The sequence below is a fragment of the Siphateles boraxobius genome, unplaced genomic scaffold, assembly GCF_051911475.1.
Source record: "Siphateles boraxobius isolate OS27281-9 unplaced genomic scaffold, OSU_SipBor_1 8, whole genome shotgun sequence".
Classification (NCBI taxonomy): domain Eukaryota; kingdom Metazoa; phylum Chordata; class Actinopteri; order Cypriniformes; family Leuciscidae; genus Siphateles; species Siphateles boraxobius.
Window position 1 is genome coordinate 33,467,753 of NW_027509208.1, and position 25,148 is coordinate 33,492,900.

The 25,148-nt window shown below is 42.8% G+C and overlaps 1 protein-coding gene across 24 annotated transcripts in view; it reads right to left on the reverse strand.

Annotated features, from left to right (window-relative positions):
- Window positions 1-11,691, reverse strand: part of ptprk (protein tyrosine phosphatase receptor type K) — a 238,228-nt gene extending 226,537 nt beyond the window's left edge. For 13 of the 24 annotated variants that reach the window (XM_077221142.1, XM_077221129.1, XM_077221133.1 and 10 more), the window contains exon 1: window positions 11,350-11,535. In XM_077221142.1, the coding sequence (XP_077077257.1) occupies window positions 11,350-11,422 (73 nt within the window). In that variant the 5' untranslated portion in view covers window positions 11,423-11,535. Of the gene's footprint in view, window positions 1-9,887; window positions 9,906-11,349 lie in introns of those variants that run through there. The other 11 variants (XM_077221143.1, XM_077221134.1, XM_077221127.1 and 8 more) reach the window with 4 other exon arrangements.
- Between the last annotated feature and the right edge of the window lie 13,457 nt (window positions 11,692-25,148).

Consider the following 25,148-nt stretch of genomic DNA (forward strand, 5'->3'; position numbering starts at 1 on the left):
CTTTCAGAGCGCTCACGTCCGTAGTGCTGAACTGTCGCGTCTGTAACATTGTTTTTTCCTCATAAATGCAAACACGAAAAATAAAATAAAATAAAATAAAATGAATATTTTATGTAGCCTGTGGAGACTGAGAGCCAACCCTTCTTCATCCGGTGGGTAGTAGCCTACTTGTGATTTGCGCAGTGTAATTCACAGAATTGATTTCTCTGCTACAAGCCTCTGTCACGTATTGTGTGAGCTTGTGACTATTGCAAGCGCGCAGCTGAGAAGTCCTGATTATATTGTCTGCTATATTTAGGCCTTCTTATTTATTAAGGCAATTGGTTGATGAAACATTGATTAAAATGCGTGGCGCGAGCGATCTCCGACAGTAAACTGATTCTGCTTTGTCTAGGGTAAACAGCTGTTGCGACGCGAGCAGTAACGGCCGCGTCCGGTGTAGACACAGTGTTAAAGCTCATTCTGCCTGATAACGCTACGTTACAACATCAAGCAATATTCCAAAAATGTATATAATTATAACACTTTATATAGGGCCATTTTGCATTAAGAGTAGCCTAGTTTCACGTTTAGTACATTTTGCTTACTAATTATTTAAAATAGTATAAAAGTACTGTACATATGTAATTAAAAACGTTTTCATTATGATATTATTCATTTTACTTTAGTAAAAAGATCTGAGTTCTTCCTCCACTTGTAGAGATTAGAGGAATTAAGAGTAAAAATAGAAGATAATAAGGTTTTGTCAGTGACACTTTTTATATATTTATTGATACAAGTTATGACTAAATTAAAAGACAAAGTCGTCGTTAGTGAAGATTATGCAACAGTATTTAGAATATAATATAATATAATATAACATGCAATGCAAACTAGTTTGGTTACAGCTCAGCTGTATAATTCTCATTCTATCATTCCCCCTGCCTCCATTACATATCTGTGTCACACAAGTGTTTGATTACCACATTTGAGTGATCATTGCAAAACGTGTTTATAAAATATATTTATTCTGTTTATAGCTACTGTGTAAAGTACCCATCAAAAGTTTGTACACACCAATAGGAAAGTGTCCAAACTTTTGACTGGTATACTGTACTATAATACACATAAATAATATTGCTACTGTATTATAATATACACATAAATAATATCGGCCAATATATCGGTATCGGGCTTTTTTTACTCCCTAATATCGGTATCGGCATCGGCCCCCAAACATCCATATCGGTCGGGCTCTATTGAGTATCATTTGAATTTTAACGATTTCGATTCCTATTTCGACTCTGCTTATCGATTCCTAATTTCAATTCCAATAAGGTAAAAGAAAAACTTAGATATCATTCACATTTAGTCTTATTGCAAAACATTTAATTGTAGCTGAATATAATGAACAAAAATCAGCAGGCAAAAGAACACTTACACAAGGAACGTTTAAAAATGTGGTTTAAAAATACCATAGAAAAACAACTAGACTAACTAATATAAATTTCAAGCATTATTAAAGACAAGTAAACACTTAATAAAAAAAGTAATAAAAAAATAAATAAAAAATATTACATTACAAATATAGTTACAAAAGTTATTGAGTCAAGAGCCAGTGAATTTTCTCTGTCTTTTGTTGTTTGATTAGTGTTAGAAGGCAACAGGTAGGGTTGGATGATGGACGATATCATTGTCCATCGTGATGGCTGACAGACATCACGATGTTTAGCCGTCATCGCGACCCCCCCGCCCCCGCCCCCCGGTTCCATGGTAACGCTTCATGCTTGGTACGTGATTCACCACAGCCAAAATAGCGCTGTATGAAAGATGAAGGGCTTTTATTTATAAATATTAACAAACTTGCTTACCATGTCATCAACTATCTTCTATTCCGATTCTCAAATATGTGTAAGTGAGTTTGTTTTGTTGTTTAAAAAAACTTTTATAAATGATCTTGATCTGTAACGTGAGATGGGTGCCGTCATGTTTGTTTGTGCCGCAGTTCAGAGATTCCTGACTGTTGGATTTATTACAGTGCGTGAATTCATCAGTTTCTCCCGAAATACATGAAAGTGGCCGGTGAACTGGGAGAAAAAAAGAGTTGACTTTATAATTATTTACACTGTGTGTCTGATATGAATAAAAACCGTCGGCAAATATATTTGAATGGTTTGTTATTGCTGCTTCCATAGACACCATTATGTATTTTACAAACTATAAATGTATTGTTTTGCTATAAATTATATGTATTTAAATGTCTGAAACCGAAAATAAACATTATGTGGTTAAAAACACTGAACAGTTGTGATATAGCCTATGACAAGCACTGAGTGCGAAGATTTGCGCACACACGCACGGACTCTCGCTCTCTTTCTCTCTGTCGTGCGCGCACTACGCGGTTTGGAGCTCGCGAGCTCTAGATTTCGGGAGATTTGAACTAATTTGCGGACATCAGGGAGCCGCTATCAATTTGCGGGAGACTCCCGGAGACTTATTGTTGTTCTTATTATCATTTAGGGGGGCTTAGGAACATTTTGAGGTAACTTCAGCCCCCCTAAAATAGGCCTAACGACGTCCCTGGTTGGTGGTGCAGGCTTGAACGGAGTGCAGCTACTGCCCGTCATCTTGCTGTTTTGGTCAAGCGCGTCTTGTACAACGCTGAACGCTCTCACTACAGTGTTGCCCACAGCGCCGCCACTGGCCGGTGGGCTGAATCGATTCATAGGATTTGATGAATCGATATTGAATTGAGAAACAAATAATTGTAATGCATTGATGAATCGATATTTTTACCCAGCCCTAATACTTTAATTAAAAAATATCATTAGTATTGTAAGAAAACACTAATTTTACATGGTCAAAAACAAGCTCTGTTTTCAGCACGCCATTTCAGTGCATATGCCTTTAAATGATAATGAGCTTTGCTCACTCCGTCCCTCTGTTCTGTGGGGCGTTTTGACACCACGCACATGGAGTGTTGCCTTGACAACAGTTGAGGGTATATTTTGCAACAAGAATGGCAGCGGGAGTCTCTGAGGAAACATCTGTTCTACCATACCAATTTGAACCGGAGTCGGACCTGGAACATGATGACGCCCCGAAGAAGTTCGACAATTAAGGCTCGAACAGGACGTTTCTGAATGGTTGGTTAAAAATGTCACTTTGATCTATTTTTGTAACTTATGTACTGGCAGGGTAACTTAGAGTAGTGAGATACAGACGCTATGTGTTTACTGATGTATAGGTTAGTTCGTTGACATTGACGTTGAAAAACTTTTTTTTGGTAAATGTAGGCTTGTCAGTGATGCGTAACATTATCTCAGTGTTAGGTACAATTGTCAGTGCTGAAACATTAACCATAACGCATTGTTCATTATAAACGTGGGATTATGTATTATATTGAGAATGTTGTAACGTTACAGAGAAAACATGCCGTAATATACCCTGAGTGTAAACATTAGCTGCATTCACCGTGAAGCGTGCAAGCGATATGCAAAGATTAATATTTAAAGGTTAATAAAACGTTACACTCACTTCTTCTGGAGGTGGAGCAGCAACACGAATAGTTGGTACCGATTCTGTTTTCAGGACCAGCTTCTTAGCAAAACCAGATTTACACTGATGCTCGTTTATAAAGCAGTCTGGTGAGAAATGATAAGCGCAAACATAAAAGCATTTACGTTGATCGTTGGGAATATTCCCTTCAAAAATAAAACTCAGCCACTGCGTCTTCAGCGAATTTAGGAACATTAAAATGACTGCTGTGTTCCTTATTACACCCAAGAACATAACACCACAATCGCTTGGACGCCATTCTGCTCCAGTGTATCAACAATGGCGGACTACGAAGACGGCTCTCTCAGGGCGGATCTGTGTTGAAACGCTGCTGTCAATTATCAATTGTGGGAGGGGCGTCTGATCTAGTGACATCACAAGATCGAACGGCTCAATTTGAGGCAGGGGAAAACATATAAGGAGATTAAAACAAAAACACTGGATGGATTTCTATCATTATATGATGGTAGTGTACAGGCACTGCCAACACACATTTCAGTACAATCAACTTGTAAAAGTGCATGTACCATTATATGACCCCTTTAAACAGCCCGGGTGAAGCACTTCATCTTTAATAACACGAGAACAGAGAAACTGAACGTCCACATAAACACAGTAAACTTCATAACCAGTAAGTTGATGAAAGTGTAATGCAATGCTCTTACTGCGTCAGATGAAGCCGTTCTGAATGATGAAGGGCCAAACATACGTACGACGTTCACTGGTCAAAAAACCCGTAACTCCATTTCTGCTTGATTTTTGTAACATGTTAATAATAAAATGTTAAGTGTCTGACTAAAGCCACAATATCAACTTTGACAACAGCGTTAATTATTTCAAAAAATATATTTTTTTCCATTCTCTGAAAAGTAGACATACAAGCTTTCCACCCAACAGTGACTATATAAATATCCTGTATATAATCCCCCCCCCAGAGGCAGAGATGATTGACAGCGCCGAGCCCCGCCCCCTGAGGCCCACCTGTGCCGACACTTCCCGCAGTCTCTCCCTCAGGCTACACAGCTGTTCCCCAAAACATTTGACCTTATGCAGAAAAGTAGGCTGAAAACACTTAGGAACAGATGCAATGCTTTTCTGTTTGTTTGCCTGAAGGATAGGGCTGGGCTCTTCAGTTTACAGCAATTCAACCAGACAAAGATCCTCACTCAAACCTTACAAAGAGTGCTTCGTGGTCTCAGAAACGTTAACCTAACATCATTACATTTATGTATTATTACAGCTAGTCAGCTATACTAATGTTTAATGACATGACACTCATATTTGCCTCTAATTGATTTTTAAAAAGGCAACTCGTACTTACACTGAGTTGAACTCAGTTCATGTTGTTCATTTCTATATGAAAATTCATTTTTTGAGCATACGTATATATCTGTTCTAATGTCAAACTGAATGTAATTCTTAAAATGTAAGCCTTAAGTATTTTGTCATACTGTAAAATTTATATTTTCACTGCTTATTAATATTTCAATAAAGTGCCCACTCACCAGCATGCATCAACATTTTTATTATTTGTTATTATTTTAATCTTTAATTTTCAATTATAATAAACAGAATACAACATCAATGCACGCACATAGACGAAAAAATGTAAAAAAAACACCTAGATAAATGACTCAAATGCTCTAATGGGTTTTTGTTAATGAATAATAACTACTATTATTATTATTCCAGCAAGGTAACAGTGATGAAAGAGCACTGCAATAGTTGAGGAAGAACCTGCTTCTGATGTTATACAATATAGTGTCATCATTACAGATGTTATATTAGCTTTTACAAGTGCGAGTCAGACATCAGAAGTAGGCCAGTTTGAGCCGTGATGCGCAGACACGACTCCTTAATAAAGCTGAAGTCTGAGAGGATTTCACATTGAGTCTCAAAGGAGTGAAGAATGAAAGACAGGTAAATCACACACACACACACACACACACACACACACACCTGGACGTGTTCAAACTTGACATCTCCAAAACGTCATGGTGTTGACACAGATATAAGACAGCCTGACTCCAGACAGATGAATCACGGCGAGGCATACGGTCTCTCTCTCTCCTTCTCATTTCCAGTCTCATTCGCACTCGCTCGCCCTCATCTCAGATCTGTCATCTGCGCTCCTGTCTCAGCATGTGAGCTGCCCGTCACGATTAACACACCTATCTCCCATCCTGACGCCGGGGAGTCAGAGGACATTACAACCATTTTGTGCAAAATTAAGGCTGCGGAGTGATTTTAACAACGCCATTAAACACAAGGTTGAGCCGAGAGCGTTCACAGGAGGAAACGCTGTGAGAGTCGCCCGAGGAAAGACAAAACGCAAATGAGATTCAATGCTTCTCGGATGTTCCTCCTGAACAAAAGACTCTCATGTCAACTTTAAAGCTTCAAATCTCAACAACGTCTCATACTGTGCTCAGATTAACAGACATAAAGAGAAAATCCCAAATGAGATCTCTTTCTTATCTAGTTTCCACTGTAAAGCGATGAGAATAAATGGATATGTTCCCTAAAGTCTCCCACTTCTCAAAGTGTTCTCCTGAACAAAACACCCAGTAGTCTTGTGTTTTCTTTAGAAAATCTCCTCTGTATCTACAGTTTGAAATCTCAACCATGTCACAAAAACTGTGCTGAGACTTCATATCAGAATCTGCGATTGAAAGTCTCAGATCTCCAACACCTATTATCAAATTCGGTTTTAAAAGCAATGATTGGAATTTGTGTCTGCTAGAACTTTTTCAGAGAAACACCTGGGACAAAACAGATCCTTGATGAATAAAGCTGGTCTGATAGAGCAACACGTGACGACACAATGCTGAAAGGATGTTTTCCTTTAAAGAGAGCGCATGATCGGCGCTGTGGGCTTAATTTGATAATCACCAGCACCATCATCATAATCTTTATGGATATCAGGACAGTCACAAATCACAACACGCCGCTCTTTGAAGCCCGGGGGCAGAGCAGAGACGAAATAAAACAAAAACAATCTAATGACCAAATCCTCAATCTGACTTTCCCTTCTTTGGCTGTGATTCGAGCCTCTCTAAAGGAGCTTACATGCCCCTGCTGCCCATTACTGCCCTAATCCACAAAGTGCTCGTCCTACGCAGGCAACAGCGTCTCTGTGGAAAAGCCCTGCACTTCTCTGAGGGGAACGTATCAGCAGATGTCCACTCTCAACAAATCACACTAATAAACACCACAGATTCCTTCAAAACAGCCGCGCTCGTCCTCCTCTGCGTCACGTGATCTGAGCTCCTCTCTAAACACAGACATCATGAAGCACTTCGACCTCCACGGGAAACACTTCAATTGACACTGTCCTTGTTACACATGTTATATGTGGCTACTATAGTAATAGCTTAAATTATGCATGATTAGAGCTGTGCGATATTGACAAAAAAGTATTAGTGCTGGGCAACGATTGATCGTATCCAAAATAAAAGTTTGTCTTTACATAATATGTGTGTACGGGCATTTTAACCTTCATAAAGGCTTGTTTTTAACCTAATTAAATGTATGCATCCATCATCTTTTGTGTCAGATTCTAACATTCAATAAATACAAAAATAATAATAATACAACAAAAAAAAACTTGATAAATTTCAGATCGCACATCGTTAAAACAACAATCACGATATTATCATAGACGATATGATCACATGTAACTAACCCCTATCCATACGGTAAGTACATTTAAAATTACTTCAGTAGCTAAATATATAACTACAAGGACACATTTAAATAAAGTGTAACTGAAAAGTGTTGCATACAGAATCACAAAATGGAAATGTGTCTGTTTATTAATTTGCATATAATATCTAGTGTGTATAATATGATGAATATTCAATGAATGCCACAATGTGCTTTTGATGTTGTGTCATATCTATATACAAACAAGTCCAATCGATTATATTTTCAAGCAATGATACATCATTCAAATTGGCCAATAATCATCAAATGAAGAATTCAAATTTGAATATTGCATTCCAGTGCTTGAGGGAGTAAGTGTCGACACTTAAGGTGAAGAAATGTACTCAACACATGTCCTGCTCTGTTTCTATAACTTTGTTCATTCAGATTCACTGAGCATCGACTCCATAAGAGCGCTGACAAAACCTCAGCATCAGCCGAGAAGACGTTACGCAGGACTGGATTAAAAATCCATACAGCGGCATCAGATGAAACACTAAAGCGCTCGACGCACTTGTCAGGTATTGATTCTGTGCGCATAATCTGAGAAACTTCAGCGAGGAGAAAAAACGCTGTCCGAAGACAATACCTGTCTGCTGTAAATAGATTTTGTAGCGAGTCTGCAAAATAAGCACAGCTCTCTCTCTCTCGCAGCTGCTGTGATAAGCAACACGCGGCCGAAACGGTGATTTAACACAGACACGAGGCCCTCTGTGAACGGCCGGCAGACCAGATCCTGCAGAAGAGGAACACCCAATCAAACGTCTTCTGCTTTCATCTCTCTGGTCTTCTGCATGATTCATCAGAGCAAAAATACTCCTCTTCCATCGCAATGTAACAACTTTCTCAGGAACAACATTTGGTAACACTTAATTTTACAGTCTCATTGTTACACGTGTTATACATGTAGTAATAACTATAAATTATGCATAATTGGATGCAACTAACCATAAACCAAACCAAACCAAACCCTAATCCTAGCCCTATAGTAAGTACATGTTAATATTACTCAGTACTTAAATGTATGATTACATTGTTACAAAGACATCTCCAAACACTTTATTTTAAGGTGTCTGTGTTACAGTGTAATTATACATTCAAGTACTGAGTAATAATAATGAACTACATGTATGTACAGTTTAGGGTTAAGATGAGTGTTTGGTTTAGGGTTAATTGCATGTAATTGTGCATAATTTATAGTTATTCCTACAGTTACTACATGTAACGTGTAACAATGACACTGTAAAATAAAGTGTTACCAAATAAAGTGTAACGAAAAATTTTCTGCAGATTTAACCAAGATGGTGAGGGTGGTACAATAATATAAACCAATAATATAATTGCCAAATTTTGTTGCCTTAAAGTCAATGTGAGATCATGCAAATTGACACAATTTTGACACGATATTACTCTTACTGGAAATATGATTCATTGGTGCACATTCCAATTGTTCCACAGATTTTAAAGTTAACATTAATTGTAAGTTGTGCTGATCTTTTCTTCTTTATTGTGTCGTATATTCGAGTGAAACGGCTTCTAGAACAAGAACAAATGTGGGCGGGGCTTGATTGTGTCTGTGGGGAATTGATTGGATTGTTGTTTTTCTATTACTGGATCTCACGTGATTGACAGGTTGCCCCGCCCTCGTCAACAAAGAAGAGAAGAGATGTCTCTGCACGTTTTCTTTCTTTTTGACCTTACAAAGAATCTCCAAAAAAAGAAAGCCCCAAATATTGTTGACAGCCAGTCAAGTGCTGTTCTCCACCGACAGACTCTCAGAGCATCAGACTCATTTCCGCTGGATACACCGAATCTCAGTTCTCCAGGGCCAAAACCTTCGGTGTGGAAGACAAAACACACGCTCATATTCTTCCATTCCTCCTCAGACTCACTAAACATGACTTTACATCCCATCTCGATCATTACCTCCACACCGATGACACATGGGCCAAAATAACTATCCGAAAAGCAAAGCATTATATTCAAATCACGGGTTAGCCTTTCAAGACTCCACGCACAAATGCCTTGTTAAAGTCACATTGAAGACCTTGCTTTCTCTCTGCTGTAAAAGCATTAACCAACACACACACACACACACATGCAAGTGTGCGGCTGTAATCTGAGTCTGCAGTAAACGTGTAAGAAATGTGCAGAATTTGCCATTGTGTCTGAGCGCCGTTTGCAAGGCTTTCCTTTAAAACCATTTCAAAGTCGGCACGCCAACGGCTCCGAGTGCTCTGAAGAAATGCAAAAGAAAGCTTTCTCTTTGTCCTTCTCTATAATCATGTTTCTATGACAGCCCGTAATGAAATTTACTCCGAGTAAGAATCAAGACGTGGCTTATTAGAAACACAAGTCCAGCACTTTTACTCTGAAAGCTAGTTGCGTGGGGATTCTGGGAAGTCATTGGTTCCCTGTTAAGTGTGCATTTGAGGGGTAAACAAAGCTGAATTGTGCATCGATATGTTTGTCTGATCAAGTGCACGACAGCGGCTCACGGTCACGCAAACCCGAGCTCGTTTGGCTGACGGAGCGGCACATCGGGACGAGGTCATTGGGTCAATCGCTCAGACACAGATGCCCAGGACAGATGTTTATGATGATAATGATGATGATGATGATAGTGGCATGGATTTACGACTCACCTTTCTCCGCATGTCCCATTTGAGCTGCGTCCAGGGAAAGAGAAAGAGAGCGATATATCAGGGATTAGCTAGCTCGTTCAAAGCGAGCGCTGATCCCCCACTTCATTTCCATAACACGCTGGCATAATTACACCAGTCACTAATCAATCCCAGCCTCATGTAATTTGCCATTTGTCATTCGTTGTTTTTGATTATTCTAATAGAATTAATCTGAGGGTTAGACTCACTGATTAATTAATCAGCAATTACATAGACAGCTGTACCCCCCCCCCCCACACACACACACAGACGGAGCTGTGATATGGGTTACAGATGTGAGCAATCGTAAGATTAGAAAGCATTATATGTGTAAATTATCTGTCTAAGTACAGGCAAAACTTTTATGATTTCAGTCGATAAAAAAAAAAACATTTGACCCCCTAGGACATTTTACAATAAATTATCTATGATTATTTACAAAGTGACCAACAATACTAATAACAGTAATAATAATGTTCCAAGAATTATAAAAAGTGATAATTTAATATGTGATAATGTGAATCCATTCAGAACGATTTATGACACATTTACACTATCAAACCTCATACATTTCTCTCTGTTGAAAGTGTTTGTAACAGCTCTATTTTATCCTCATATCTGTGAAAGAAACTATTAATTTCCACTAAACATCTGCCAAAATTATTCAAAATGTGCCTTTGCCTTGATACACTGTTGTGCTTTGAGGTCACATTTGTGCTCCAGATAAAACCTATAATAATTAGAATTTACAAATATATTTTAAAACAAAACTGATACTGTAAAGAAAACAAACTCCTGTAAAGACACATCTTTAAAATGTGAACAAACTCAAGTAAATCAGAGGTGTGATCCAACACAGTTGATCAGGTTTTTCCCTATAGTTCTGAAAAATCCTCGTGTGAGAATTTATCATTTGAAGCCAATCCTGAAGGATACTAATGAACGCAAAATCTTAAAAGGATTTTTGATTGTCTAAGATGTTGCATATTGTGTACTTCTAACCATGCAGGAATTAAAATAATGTTTTCCTACGAGACGACTCGGGAGTTATTGATCCGTACAACTCTGTAGCCTTTGGCGGGTGATTAGAACGATTCTATTAGAAATATTGTAGTTTCTGTTGTGTAGTAAAGAAAGAGAATTCTCATTAGAATCTGCTCCCAGTGACGGCAGAAATTCCAGGCGGGCAGTTGAGCAGGGTTAGTGGGGCTCGGTGAAGCACTTTCACTCCGCAACTGAAATACCTGTGTTCTCTCTGTTCTCTAGCACAAAATCACCACTACACACACACATGTCCTGTCCAAAGAGCCACCTAGACGCATAAACGAACTAAACGTGTGCTCGAGCCACACAAAAAGGTGCGCACGCATTCAAAGCAACAACCGCATAAACTTTTGGTCGTTCCGCTCCAGGGATCGTTAAAGGTGAATGTTTAGGCACTTACCGGGTGTGTACTGGGCTCCCGCGCCTCCAAACGCAGTGTGCAGGACTACCATGCTGAAAATGATGGTATCCATATCTGTCGGCCGAGTTGAGAAAGTTTTTAAAAGTGTTGGGAATTGTTTCTTATTCCAGCCGATCCGTGCGCCCCATGCTCTCTTCTCTCTCTCTCTCTCTCTCTCTCTCTCTCTCTCTCTCTCTCCGTGTCTCGCGCTCGCTCCGATACTCTGTTGCGCTGCAAGTGGCGAGAGAGAGTGCGTGACGTCACCGGCGCGGTGGCCCTTTACGAGTGGAGAAGCGCGCGCCCCCTATTGACGGACACTAACATCATCATCATCGTCATCATCTCAGTGCTCGCTCACCTCATTCTCCCTCCCTCTTCTCGCCGACAAACACTTCAGGTGCTGCTGCTGGAAGAGCTTTTTGTTTAATACCACTACTAACTGACTGGGAAAGGTATGAGAAACCACCCTGTGACCACCTGAGCACTGCGCTCTCAATACAAGCACTTGTGTCAGCCAATCAAAAAGACTTTCGGCATGTCAATCATTTGGGGGCGGGGTTTCGCAGAGAGGGCTAGATCTGGCAGAAGTTATCAAAACTTTACTGCATTTAAACTCTCGATAGTTTCGATTTATTTATGTGAGATATTGTAGAATTTGAATGGGTCTTTATAGAAATTAGCACTCGCAGGCTCCTTCTTTTTGTAGCGTTTCCTTAGGCGCTCAGCCTTTCGTAATGTTGCAAGCTTATCTTTTATGGCCCTTTGTAAGAGATTGAGTCCCTCCTTCTGACCTTGTTCTGCTCTTTTCCATTGCTTCCTCAGCTGCCTCCTTTCTCTAACTAACCCTTCAATTTTCTGCTGCCATCTAGACATTCCAGGAGTAGTTTGTACTTTTTCCTTCCTTTTTTCCACACCAAACCTCTCACTTCCATATGCGTAAATGATGTCAACCAAATTGTAAATCGCTGTGAAAACCGGAAGACAAAATACAACGAGCGCAGGGGCAGGGCTACATAAGGTCTATATAGCCAGGCACAGAGGCTGCGGGCATATATATATATATATATATATATATATATATATATATATAAGATATATATATATATATATATATATATATATATATATATATATATATATATATATATATATATATATAAGATATATATATATATTATTTATTTATTTTTACAAAAAAATCTAAATTAGCATTTCAAATAATATTTACGTATTACATAATGGCGTAGTTTTATGTAATTTTACGATTTCGAAATGACGTCATAGCACTATGACGTCACAACTTCATTTAGCAACTTTTAGCAACAAATCGATCCGCCTTTAGCAACCTCCCCTGAAAATTAGTTGGCAACAGTGTACACTGAACCCAATGCGTTCAGGTGTGGAGATGTTGACGGGACGGTCAACCCTGCGCTAACGAAAGCAAAGCAGAGAGAGAGAGAGAGAGAGAGAGAGAGAGAGAGAGAGAGAGAGAAAGTAAGAATACACGCCAAACAACAAAGTGAATGAGTGAGCCGCTCGAGGCTGCAGGTATTGCAAAAATGAAAGAGAAAAAAACATAGACGAGCGCTTCAAACAGTCGCTTTGATAAACAAGGTTATGTGTACATAGTACCAGAGGAGTAAAGGTAGGCCAAGTTTATTAAAATAACTGTTTTCATCTCTCTCTCTCTCTCTCTCTCTCTCTCTCTCTCTCTCTCTCTCTCTCTCTCTCTCTCTCTCTCTCTCTCTCTCTCTCTCTCTCTCTCTCTCTCTCCACCCCTTTTCTCTCCATAGAGGAACTGTAGAAGTTTGGGCCCACTTTATATTTAGTCTTTAACTACTATGTACTTACATTAAAAAAAGAGTAACAATTAATTTTGTTAACATGTAGTTACTGTAGTAATAACTATAAATTGTGCATAATTATATTCAGCTAACCCTAAACCAAACCAAACCTTACCCTAATACTTTAGTACATGTAGTTAAATAAGGTATTTTAAAACATAAGTACGGTGTAAAAACATGTATGTACACAATAAGTGCATTGAATCAAATGATTCATTAACATGTTATATAGTAGTAAATGACACTTAGTACAAAGTGGAACCCAGCTTTTTGATTAAATGATTTACTGAGTTTTGTTTGATATGTAACATATGGTACCGTTTGTCAAATTTAAAGTTGCAAGTTAATCTTCACCATCAATCTCTACAGTCTCTTTTAGGTTGTTTTCAAAACATCAATAACAAATACATTGTGCTCAGGAATCAGTGTTAATGGTTTTAAATTGATGAGATATGATTCATGAATGAAATAAAACATTCATCATAACTTTAATTTGATTTTGTTTTTGTTAAAATTCTGGACTGAATCTTTCATTGTTAGTTTTCCCTTTTGTGCTGCAGTTGAATTATCAGGGATGATGAAGAAGAAGATAATGTAGTTCAAACAATATAATTTTCTTCAATAAAAACAAAACAAAAGCAGTAATCCAGCGAGAGTGTACATTGCAACAGTGTGTACTAAAACACAACACCAGACAAAACTGAATGAAAAAAAAACTTTGATAATGAAACTAAACTATGACTGAGCTTGACAGTGTGTGTGTCTCTCTCTCTCTCTCTCTCTCTCTCTCTCTCTCTCTCTCTCTCTCTCTCTCTCTCTCTGTGTGTGTGTGTGTGTGTGTGTGTGTGTGTTTGATATTGCTTTTAACAGTTAAACACAAGACATTAATATTGATTTGCTTAGATTTCAGATGCAATATGGCCATTGATTTTGGTTAATTTTGCTCTGTAAAATGTCAAAAAAAAACTGCAGAGTGACACGAACAGTGAAATAATCCAGTGCAGTAATATGAAATATTGTAACAGTGTTTGAAGGTAGAGCTGGAAACATCTCTGAAGCACTGTGAGTTGTGCTTTCATATGACAGTACTGTAAGAGCTATTACAGTGTTATGGTGTTGTAGTCAGGTCACTGCTTCTGAAATATATGTAGAAATACATTCTCTACTGTATATTTGCCTGTTTGACAGTAAATCAAAGTATCTGATGCAAATCCTGCTGTAAGAAAAGTCGATATACACACAAACATTTGCAAAGGTATTGGCTTCCACTTCAAGCCAAACACAAACGAAGAAACAGAATACATGCAAACATTTGTAACTGTAACAAGATGAAGACAAAGGTACACAGGATCAAATATAAAGGTGGAACTTAAATACATGATGTTGATGAACTAAATGATGATCAGCTGTGATGATGATTTAGTGTCCATGGTTACTGATGAGTGGTGGGAAATTAGAACAAAGGAAACATGTGACTGAAGACAAACAAACTAAATTCCATGAAGGTTAAACTAACTGAACATAAACGTGACAGTAACAGTAACAACACCTTACTTCAGGTTTACATCAATGTTAGTTAGTTAGATAATATAAACTAACTAATGATAATAGATGGAACCTTAGTCTAAAGTATTATCAATTATTTTTTTCATTTCTCACAATTTGTTTCTTTGTATCTGTTACAGATGCTGTTAAAATTTCTGCTTGATGCAAATTACATTATTATTAGCATGCACCATATTGACTATTACAGCACAGTCATTATCACACTAAATGATAAACTGTGGCTGTGTTGAATCTGCTCCTCATAAGCTTCAGTCTCAGCAGGATAATGAAGGTTAATTACTGTTTACAATGATAAAAATGTTCATAAGATTTGCACAGTGCTGCCCCGCCCAGGTGATGACTCCGCCCCTTCAGTCACTCACTCAGAGATCATAAGAGGACTTCATGTGATTACAGATGAGACTTGAAACGCTCTTCATCCATGTCTCCTCTCATCTTCTTCCCCCTCTGTTAAATGCTTATTATGAAATGGACAAATTCAGCCCTGGCTTCTGGTTGGTTAATCCAGTCACACATATGTCTGCACAGTACCGGGAGAGATCATCTATTAAAGTCGTCATGAAGCTGAAGTTGCACTAGTCTTTTCTTCCCCAATGTGACGTATATCTGAGCGAAAAGGCTTCAGGAATAAGAACAAATGTAGGGCGGGGCTTGATTGTGAATGAATTACCTTGAAGTACATACAAAAATGTATATAAAATAATACAAAATTTACTTTTAAGTAAAACTTGTAATTTTACATTATTACGAAGTGAACTTTTAAATATAGTCATGACTCATGAGAGTGAACTCACTTTAATTACACTTAAGTTGGCTTTTATTTCATTAATATTATATTATCTATCCAAAACGAGAACACTACCACTACCATCCAAAACGAGAACACAGGAATTCAGTCCAATAATACTTTAATTGACAAAATTCACAAAAAGTTACGCAGAATCTCACAACACAAATGCGTACCACATTAAATACTGACAATTACCAACAAAGAACTGAACAAAACAGGGAGTACTCATACACAGAATCACAAGGGGAAGTGATTGACAGTTGGGAATGAAAAGACATTCATAGGAATGAAAAGACAAATAAACATAAGATTAAATAAACATAATCCTAAAAGTACTCCCCCCTCACCCCGTATGCACAAGTCCATTGGTGGAGGGAGGGGGGTTTTGGAGGAGGGCAAGGAGAGGCTTGGAGAAGGACAGGGGACAGGAGATCATCATCATCACACATTTAAAGCATCTCATGAAACAGATTAATGTCCAGCATAAGCGTAAAAAGAAGCTTTAGAGAGTTTGAATTGGGTCACTTCATTATACTTCAGTTTTTATTGAAGCGTTTTCAGCACTTCACTAATTTCTTCACAATAAACAATGCTTGGGCTTTACGGTGAAACCTGTGAATAAAGTTGAGCAGCACAGCGGCTCCGGATCAGATCAGATGTGATATCGGTGTCGGCTCCGGATCAGATCAGATGTGATGTCGCTGTCGAGCAGCTCCAGATCAGATCAGCCACCTGATGGTCTACCTGAGCGGAGCCTGGGTGTCGTCCGATGGTGGTGGAGACCCTAGCGAAACGGTGAGGATGATGGCCCTGGGCGACATCGTAGGGCTGGAGGGCCGAGGTGATGTCTTCGGCTCAAGTAACAGAGGTGGAGGCGGGGGGACCTGGCAGAACTGGGTGAAACCGGAGGGAAGGAGGATCCTGTCGAAGCTGGAGGGGTGGAGGGCTGAGGTGCAGCCGGAGGCCCGGAAGTCTGCAGCGAAACCAGTGTGACGAGAGACCAAGGTGGAGCAGGAGGGGCGAAGGAGCCTAGTGGAGCCTTAATGATGACGGACCACAGCGGAGCTGAGGGAGAACAGAGCCAAGGCGGAGCCAAGGGCTGACAGGCCAAGGTGAAGAAATGGACCTGGGGGCCTGAGGTGTAGCCTGGAGATCTGCTTCACAGAGCCTTGCAGATGGTTAATGAGCAAGAGGTGGAGCCAACGAGCTGGCGTGAATCAGCGGTGAGGGCAGAGCCGTGGAGCTATGAGATACCCGTGTGGGAGTAAGTATGGGGAATTTGGATGGGAGCGGGTCATCTATAATGTAGAGTGTAATGGGCTGGAGAGGGATGAGCTCCATGGTGAAATTGATGAGCCAGCACTTCTTTAATTGGCTCACTGGAAAATTCTTACCGGACATGACTACTCACTGGATCTGGCGATCGGTTCCAACCTCGGGACGGGTGTGGCGACCTGCTCAGGCTCCGGGGTGGACTCTGTGGCTGGCTCTAACTCCGGGCATGGAGGGGGCTGAAGCTTGTGGTCTGCGGCAGGCATGGGCGTTATCTCTGGATCCGTTGCGGGTGATCTCTCTGCTTTACCGGAACACTCCGGGCTGGGACGAATTCAGCTTTCTGGAGCAGACAGAGAGATGACTGCTCAAGATGGAAAATGTGCCTGGGAGACAGAAATGATGGTGGCATTGTTCTCGACAACTCCCACGGTGAGAGAGGATCTGCACATCCATAAAGTGTAATGCACGAACTCAGCGAAGGATGGTGATCCTCCCCCAACAACTTCATCTGGCTGAAGATATTGTCCATCCCGCTCCAGAAGAGCTTTTCAGGGTCTCATCATCCCAGCACGTCCCACGCATATTCCTCCAGCATTAGTTCGTCTTGCTTTTGACAGTCCATATTTTTGCTCCTTTTAAAGGTTGGTGATTATGTCAAGTGTGGTGATACCATTCAATACGAAAACATAAGAGTTCAGTCCAATAATACTTTAATGCACAAAATAGAGTTACGCAGGAGAATCTGACACAGACGCTTAACACATTAAATACTGACAATCGCTGACAAAGAACTGAACAAACAGGGATTACTTATGCTGCCTTAACTTAAAACGAGTTTCTAGATAAAAACTGGACATGAACACCCTCTCAAGTCGTATTTACCACTGGTAAGCTTGGGGATAATTTTCATACCCAAGTACCCTAGTTAGGCGTGCCAGAAACTTTAAACATGGCGGAGAGGAGAACGATTGCTGGTGTGATGGATATTTTTTTATTTGTTTTCACCTCAGGACTCGGGATTAGGACAGAGACTGGAGTCACCTCAGGACTCAGGAAAAGGACGGAGACTGGAGTCACTTCAGGACTCGGGATGAGGACGGATACTGGAGATTCAGGTGGGGCGGCGGCCATCTTGGACGAGGGCTCTGGCGTGGTGGCTGCCATCTTGAACGAGAGCTCTGGCATGGCGGCGGCCATCTTGACATAGGGCTCTGGAATGGCGGCAGCCATTTTGGGAAGAGGCTCTGGAACGGCGGCGGCCATCTTAGGACGAGGCTCTGGAATGGTGGTGGCCATCTTGGGACGAGACTCTGTAATGGTGGTGGCCATCTTGGGACGAGGCTCTGGAATGGCGGCGGCCATCTTGGGACGCGGCTCTGGAATGGCGGCGGCCATCTTGGGACGCAGCTCTGGAATGGCGGCGGCCATCTTGGGCGTACGAACAACTTCATCTGGCTGAAGATATTGTCCATCCCGCTCCAGAAGAGCTTTTCAGGGTCTCATCATCCCAGCACGTCCCACGCATATTCCTCCAGCATTAGTTCGTCTTGCTTTTGACAGTCCATATTTTTGCTCCTTTTAAAGGTTGGTGATTATGTCAAGTGTGGTGATACCATTCAATACGAAAACATAAGAGTTCAGTCCAATAATACTTTAATGCACAAAATAGAGTTACGCAGGAGAATCTGACACAGACGCTTAACACATTAAATACTGACAATCGCTGACAAAGAACTGAACAAACAGGGATTACTTATGCTGCCTTAACTTAAAACGAGTTTCTAGATAAAAACTGGACATGAACACCCTCTCAAGTCGTATTTACCACTGGTAAGCTTGGGGATAATTTTCATACCCAAGTACCCTAGTTAGGCGTGCCAGAAACTTTAAACATGGCGGAGAGGAGAACGATTGCTGGTGTGATGGATATTTTTTTATTTGTTTTCACCTCAGGACTCGGGATTAGGACAGAGACTGGAGTCACCTCAGGACTCAGGAAAAGGACGGAGACTGGAGTCACTTCAGGACTCGGGATGAGGACGGATACTGGAGATTCAGGTGGGGCGGCGGCCATCTTGGACGAGGGCTCTGGCGTGGTGGCTGCCATCTTGAACGAGAGCTCTGGCATGGCGGCGGCCATCTTGACATAGGGCTCTGGAATGGCGGCAGCCATTTTGGGAAGAGGCTCTGGAACGGCGGCGGCCATCTTAGGACGAGGCTCTGGAATGGTGGTGGCCATCTTGGGACGAGACTCTGTAATGGTGGTGGCCATCTTGGGACGAGGCTCTGGAATGGCGGCGGCCATCTTGGGACGCGGCTCTGGAATGGCGGCGGCCATCTTGGGACGCAGCTCTGGAATGGCGGCGGCCATCTTGGGCGTACGAACAACTTCATCTGGCTGAAGATATTGTCCATCCCGCTCCAGAAGAGCTTTTCAGGGTCTCATCATCCCAGCACGTCCCACGCATATTCCTCCAGCATTAGTTCGTCTTGCTTTTGACAGTCCATATTTTTGCTCCTTTTAAAGGTTGGTGATTATGTCAAGTGTGGTGATACCATTCAATACGAAAACATAAGAGTTCAGTCCAATAATACTTTAATGCACAAAATAGAGTTACGCAGGAGAATCTGACACAGACGCTTAACACATTAAATACTGACAATCGCTGACAAAGAACTGAACAAACAGGGATTACTTATGCTGCCTTAACTTAAAACGAGTTTCTAGATAAAAACTGGACATGAACACCCTCTCAAGTCGTATTTACCACTGGTAAGCTTGGGGATAATTTTCATACCCAAGTACCCTAGTTAGGCGTGCCAGAAACTTTAAACATGGCGGAGAGGAGAACGATTGCTGGTGTGATGGATATTTTTTTATTTGTTTTCACCTCAGGACTCGGGATTAGGACAGAGACTGGAGTCACCTCAGGACTCAGGAAAAGGACGGAGACTGGAGTCACTTCAGGACTCGGGATGAGGACGGATACTGGAGATTCAGGTGGGGCGGCGGCCATCTTGGACGAGGGCTCTGGCGTGGTGGCTGCCATCTTGAACGAGAGCTCTGGCATGGCGGCGGCCATCTTGACATAGGGCTCTGGAATGGCGGCAGCCATTTTGGGAAGAGGCTCTGGAACGGCGGCGGCCATCTTAGGACGAGGCTCTGGAATGGTGGTGGCCATCTTGGGACGAGACTCTGTAATGGTGGTGGCCATCTTGGGACGAGGCTCTGGAATGGCGGCGGCCATCTTGGGACGCGGCTCTGGAATGGCGGCGGCCATCTTGGGACGCAGCTCTGGAATGGCGGCGGCCATCTTGGGACGGGGTCTGGAATGGCGGTGGCCATCTTGGGACGAGGCTCTGGAGCAGACTTGAATTCACCATTGCTGTAAAGACCGGTGCAAGTGCACTCGCCGGTCCAGGGGCCTCATTTATAACCATTGCGTACGCACAAATCAGGCCCTGAAAGAGGCGTACGGCACTTCCGACGCACAAGTTGGGATTTATAAAAAAAAACTTGACGGGAAAATTTGCGTACCTGCACGCAAACTCTGACCCATGCGTACGAACATTTTGGAGATGGTGAGCTGGAGTTAAATGTCTTTTTGGTCACTTTTGGACAGAAAATCTAAAGAAAATTATATACAGAAAGATAATACAAATATAATTTCACTCACCAAGCCTATCACATGAAGCAAAAATCCATCCCTTCTTAAATGTCCGCGCCAGCGAGCGCGTTGGGCTGTTTAGTGAAACTGAGACATATATGCATATATCTAAAACTGTATCTTCATTATAAGTCCTAATCATAAATACAGTGCATGTTCACAATAACAATTTAAATAAATAAAAGAATGATTTAAACTATGTTTTACTTCTGATGTAAACATTTATATTAAATATGCCATTCTGATTAATGGAGTTAAACACTTAGATTCCATGAAATCATTACTGAGAAGTTACAAAAAAAATTATATTTAATAAATAGAAATATTTGTTGTGGATGCAATGCTTTCGAACACTTTTCCTCTGGCATGCTGTGTTATAATTATTTATCTACATAGTTCCCTATCAGGGAACTCGAGCTGTGTGACAACGCTTTGGGAACGCCCCTGCGTGAGTGCGTCATGAAGCACGTATGAAATCAGTCCAATGGCGAGACGGAACGTCATAGGCGGGTGACGTCATCGACCAGGAAACTATATACAGCACCCCAAAACACAAGCGCGTCAGCTTCTGAGTCTTCAGCAAGCGCTCTGTGTGTGAATATACCAGTCTGTGTGTCAAAGTGTTTTTGTCTGTCCTTAGAAATTGCTAGGCAGGAGTTTTTCACATATAAAAAAACTAAAAAAGAGACGATATATATATATATAATATGGCGAGCGAACAGCAGTTCAGAAAGTGTGTTCATCCCTGCACACGTTATATCACGGGTGGGGACACTCACGATCTGTGTGTTGTTTGTATGGGAGTGCAGCATGCCCAGTCAGCTCTCGAGGGAGCTGGTTGCGAGCATTGCGAGCGTATGTCAATGAAAACGCTCCGCTCCCGCCGAGAGTGGTTCGGTGCGCGCTCCCCGCGGTTCGGGTCCCGCTGCTGCCGATGCACAGCGGAGGCTTCAATCGTGGGGATCGCAAATGGATCTATCAGCGGGGATTGAGACGGGCTCTGCCTTATCTCAGCCTTTACCTGGTAGATCCAGTGCCTCAGATCCGGGTGTGGAAGCATGCGCTGCGGTTTCTTCCCCCCAGGCTGAGGCACCATTACTTCAATTATCCAGTTCTGAGGATCTGGATGTTGAAATTATTGATACAGCAGAGACTGGGGACTCGTCACTTCAGTCTCCTGGTAGTGAGGAGCTTATGGAGGTGCTCACTCGTGCTGTAGAAAAATTAAGCATCGAGTGGCCAGCTGATAGACATGAATCTCGTTCAAAAAGTAAACTAGATGAAAGATTTCTGCCGTCTCGTGATGCACCTCCATGCCGGTGTTTTCCATTCTTTCCTGACCTCCACACCGAGGTGTCGAAGGTCATGGAAAAGACCAGTGTCATCCAGAATATTTAGCCAGCAAACATCTGTTTATTCAAATATTTCTGGGGCTAAGAATTATGGTTATGGGGCGATGCCTAAGGCTGAATCTCCAGATACGGCATCGTCATTTAAGACACCGGCATTGCCCACAAAGCCATTAAGTAATACCTCGGCTTTGGTGGGCAAAGCTTACTCGGCGGCAGGTCAAGCGGCAGCGTGCTTACATACTATGTCGATATTACAAGCATATCAAGCAGATCTATTAAAAGATATGAGTGAGGGGGAGGAAATTAGTGCCGACGTAATTCGAGAATTACGTCAGGCAGCAGATCTATCTCTCCGTGCCACCAAGGAGACGGCCAAATCAGTGTCAGAGACGGCCGTTCTATGGCAGCCATGGTGGCAACGGAGTGACACTTATGGTTGAATTTATCCAACATGAAAGAAAAGGAAATATCTTTTCTCCTGGACGCCCCGCTTTCAACTAGCTGGCCTCTTCGGTGACTCAGTGTATTCGGTCATCGAGAGGTTTCAGGAAGAGAAAAAGCAGGCGGCGGCGCTCCAGAAATTTCTCTCGAAAGTTCATGTCCGTCGAGTAGCTCCTCGCACCGGGCGCAACAGAAAAGGAGTGTCGCGTCTCGTGCTCCTCCCCAGCAAGACTGGGCCGAGGCGCGGCGCTCTCAGACGAGGTCTTCCAGGGGCAAGGCCGATCTGAGGACGGTTATTGTCGCCAGGAAGGCTTCGTCGATGAAGAAGCCCTGACGCCAGAAACGTCAGGGTACTGAGGGTGGTCCCCACCAAGAGAGAAAGGTATTCGCCGCAGTACACAGCGCCCGTTATCTCTCGGTGCCCTCAGGGGCCCGTTCTGCCAACCCCGTCTGCGTGCCGGGGCGTAGACGGTCCCAGCGAGCGCTTTCCCGAGGGACGCTCGCCCGCTCTGAGGAGCGGTTTAGAGTGGTCAGACCAGTTGTTCCCTGCCAGTGCGCTGTTACAGGGCACTGTGTCTGCCACTCAAAATATTCCAGAGGCCAGTCTCGAGAGACTGGTAGCCTTAGTAGAATTTTTGGCAGAGTGGAAAAGCCTTTCAAATGTATCTCATTGGGTCCTGCAGACTATCGAGAAGGGGTACGCGATTCAGTTCAGAAAACGTCCGCCTTGCTTCAGAGGGGTTCTGCCCACAGTGGTGGGCCCCGAGCAGGCTCTGGTTATGGAACAGGAGGTGAAAACTCTCCTGCTGAAGGAGGCCATAGAACGAGTTCTTCCTCCCAGCAGAGAGTTGGGTTATTACAGCCGATATTTCATCGTTCCAAAGAAGGATGGGGGGGTTGCGTGCAATTTTAGATCTGCGCCTGTTAAATCGCTCAGTACGGAAGCTCAAATTTAAAATGCTTACTCTCAAGTAGATCGTGTCACAGATCAGGTCCGAGGACTGGTTTGTCACGATAGATCTAAAGGATGCGTACTTCCACATTTCCATCCTTCCACAACACAGGAAGTTCCTGAGGTTCGCTTTCGGGGGCGAAGCGTACCAGTATCGGGTTCTTCCGTTCGGCTTAGCACTGTCTCCCCGAACTTTCACGAAATGTATGGATGCAGTTCTGGCTACGCTGCGACTCCAGGGCATCCGCATTTTAAACTTTATCGACGATTGGTTGATTCTGGCTCAATCGGAGCATCAGGCGATTCGGCATCGAGATGTCGTTCTCGCCCATATCAAAAAGTTGGGGTTGAGGCTCAACGCCAAGAAGAGTTTGGTTTCTCCAGTACAGAGGACCACTTTTCTGGCCGTGGTTTGGGATTCGACGACGATGCAGGCACGTCTGTCTCCTGCTCGTATAGCTTCGATTCTCTTAGCCGTCAAACAGGCAAAGCTAGGTCAGTCACTCACTGTAAAAGAATATCAGAGGATTCTGGGTCTGATGGCAGCAGCGTCCAACGTTATACCTTGCGGCCTGCTGTACATGAGACCACTGCAGTGGTGGCTCAGGACCAAGGGGTTCTCCTCGAGGGGAAACCCGCTCCGCAAGATCAGGGTCACGCGATGGTGTCTCCGTGCTCTGGCTATGTAGAAAGAACCTTGGTTCCTGTCCCTAGGTCCTGTGTAGGGGGCTCCATGTCGTCGTGTAACACTAAAGACGGACGCCTCTCTCACAGGCTGGGGGGCGATAATGAGTGGTCGCTCGGCCCAGGGTATGTGGCAGGACCATCATCTTCATTGGCACATAAATTGTCTAGAAATGATGGCGGTGTTTCAGGCTCTGAAACACTTCCTCCCAGACCTGAGAGGTCACCATGTTCTTGTCGGGTCAGACAACACATCGGTGGTCTCTTATATAAACCATCAGGGGGGTCTGCGTTCGCGCCCATTATACAAGCTGGCTCGCCAGATCCTTCTATGGTCCCAGGGGAAGCTTCTCTCACTGAGGGTGATTTATATACCGAGGTATTTGAATCAGGGGGCAGACATCCTGTCGAGGCAGGGGCTGAGGCCCGGAGAGTGGAGACTCCACCACGAGGTGGTGGAGCTCCTATGGAAACATTTCGGTCATGCCGGGGTAGACCTATTTGTATCCAGGGAAACATCACACTGCCAACTGTGGTTTTCCCTAAGTCCTCCAGGCCCTCTGGGGTTGGACGCGATGGTACAGGAGTGGCCGAGGTCACGCCTGTACGCATTTCCCCCGATTGCTCTGCTCCCAGGAGTTCTGGAGAGGGTTCGCCGGGACGGGGTCAGTCTACTGTTGGTAGCCCCGTACTGGCCGGCCCGAGTTTGGTTTGCGGACCTAATTTCTCTCCTCGACGGCTCTCCTCTGGAGATTCCGATGAGGAGGGACCTTCTCTCTCAGGCGAGCGGGTCGATACTTCACCCCCGCCCAGATCTATGGAGGTTGTGGGCTTGGCCTCTGAGGGGGCCCAGCTCATAGAATCTGGTCTCTCGACTGAGGTCGTGGAGACCATCCTCCACTCCAGAGCTCCGGCCACTAGGAAATGATATGCCTTGAGGTGGAAAATGTTCAACCTCTCCACAGGGTTATCCCACTCCACACTGAAGGTGTATGTGGCGGCCTTATCTGCTTACCACGTCCCTTTGAGTGGTGCTTCTCTCGGGAGACACCCACTTGTAACCTGTTTCCTTCGTGGCATTCTGAGGCTGAGGCCAGCAGTTCGCACGAGGGTGCCGACCTGGGACCTGGCGGTCGTTCGAGCCCATTGAAGAAGTTTCGGAGAAATTCCTCACTCTTAAAACTATCTTTCTTCTGGCTATATCTTCATTAAAAAGAATAGGAGATA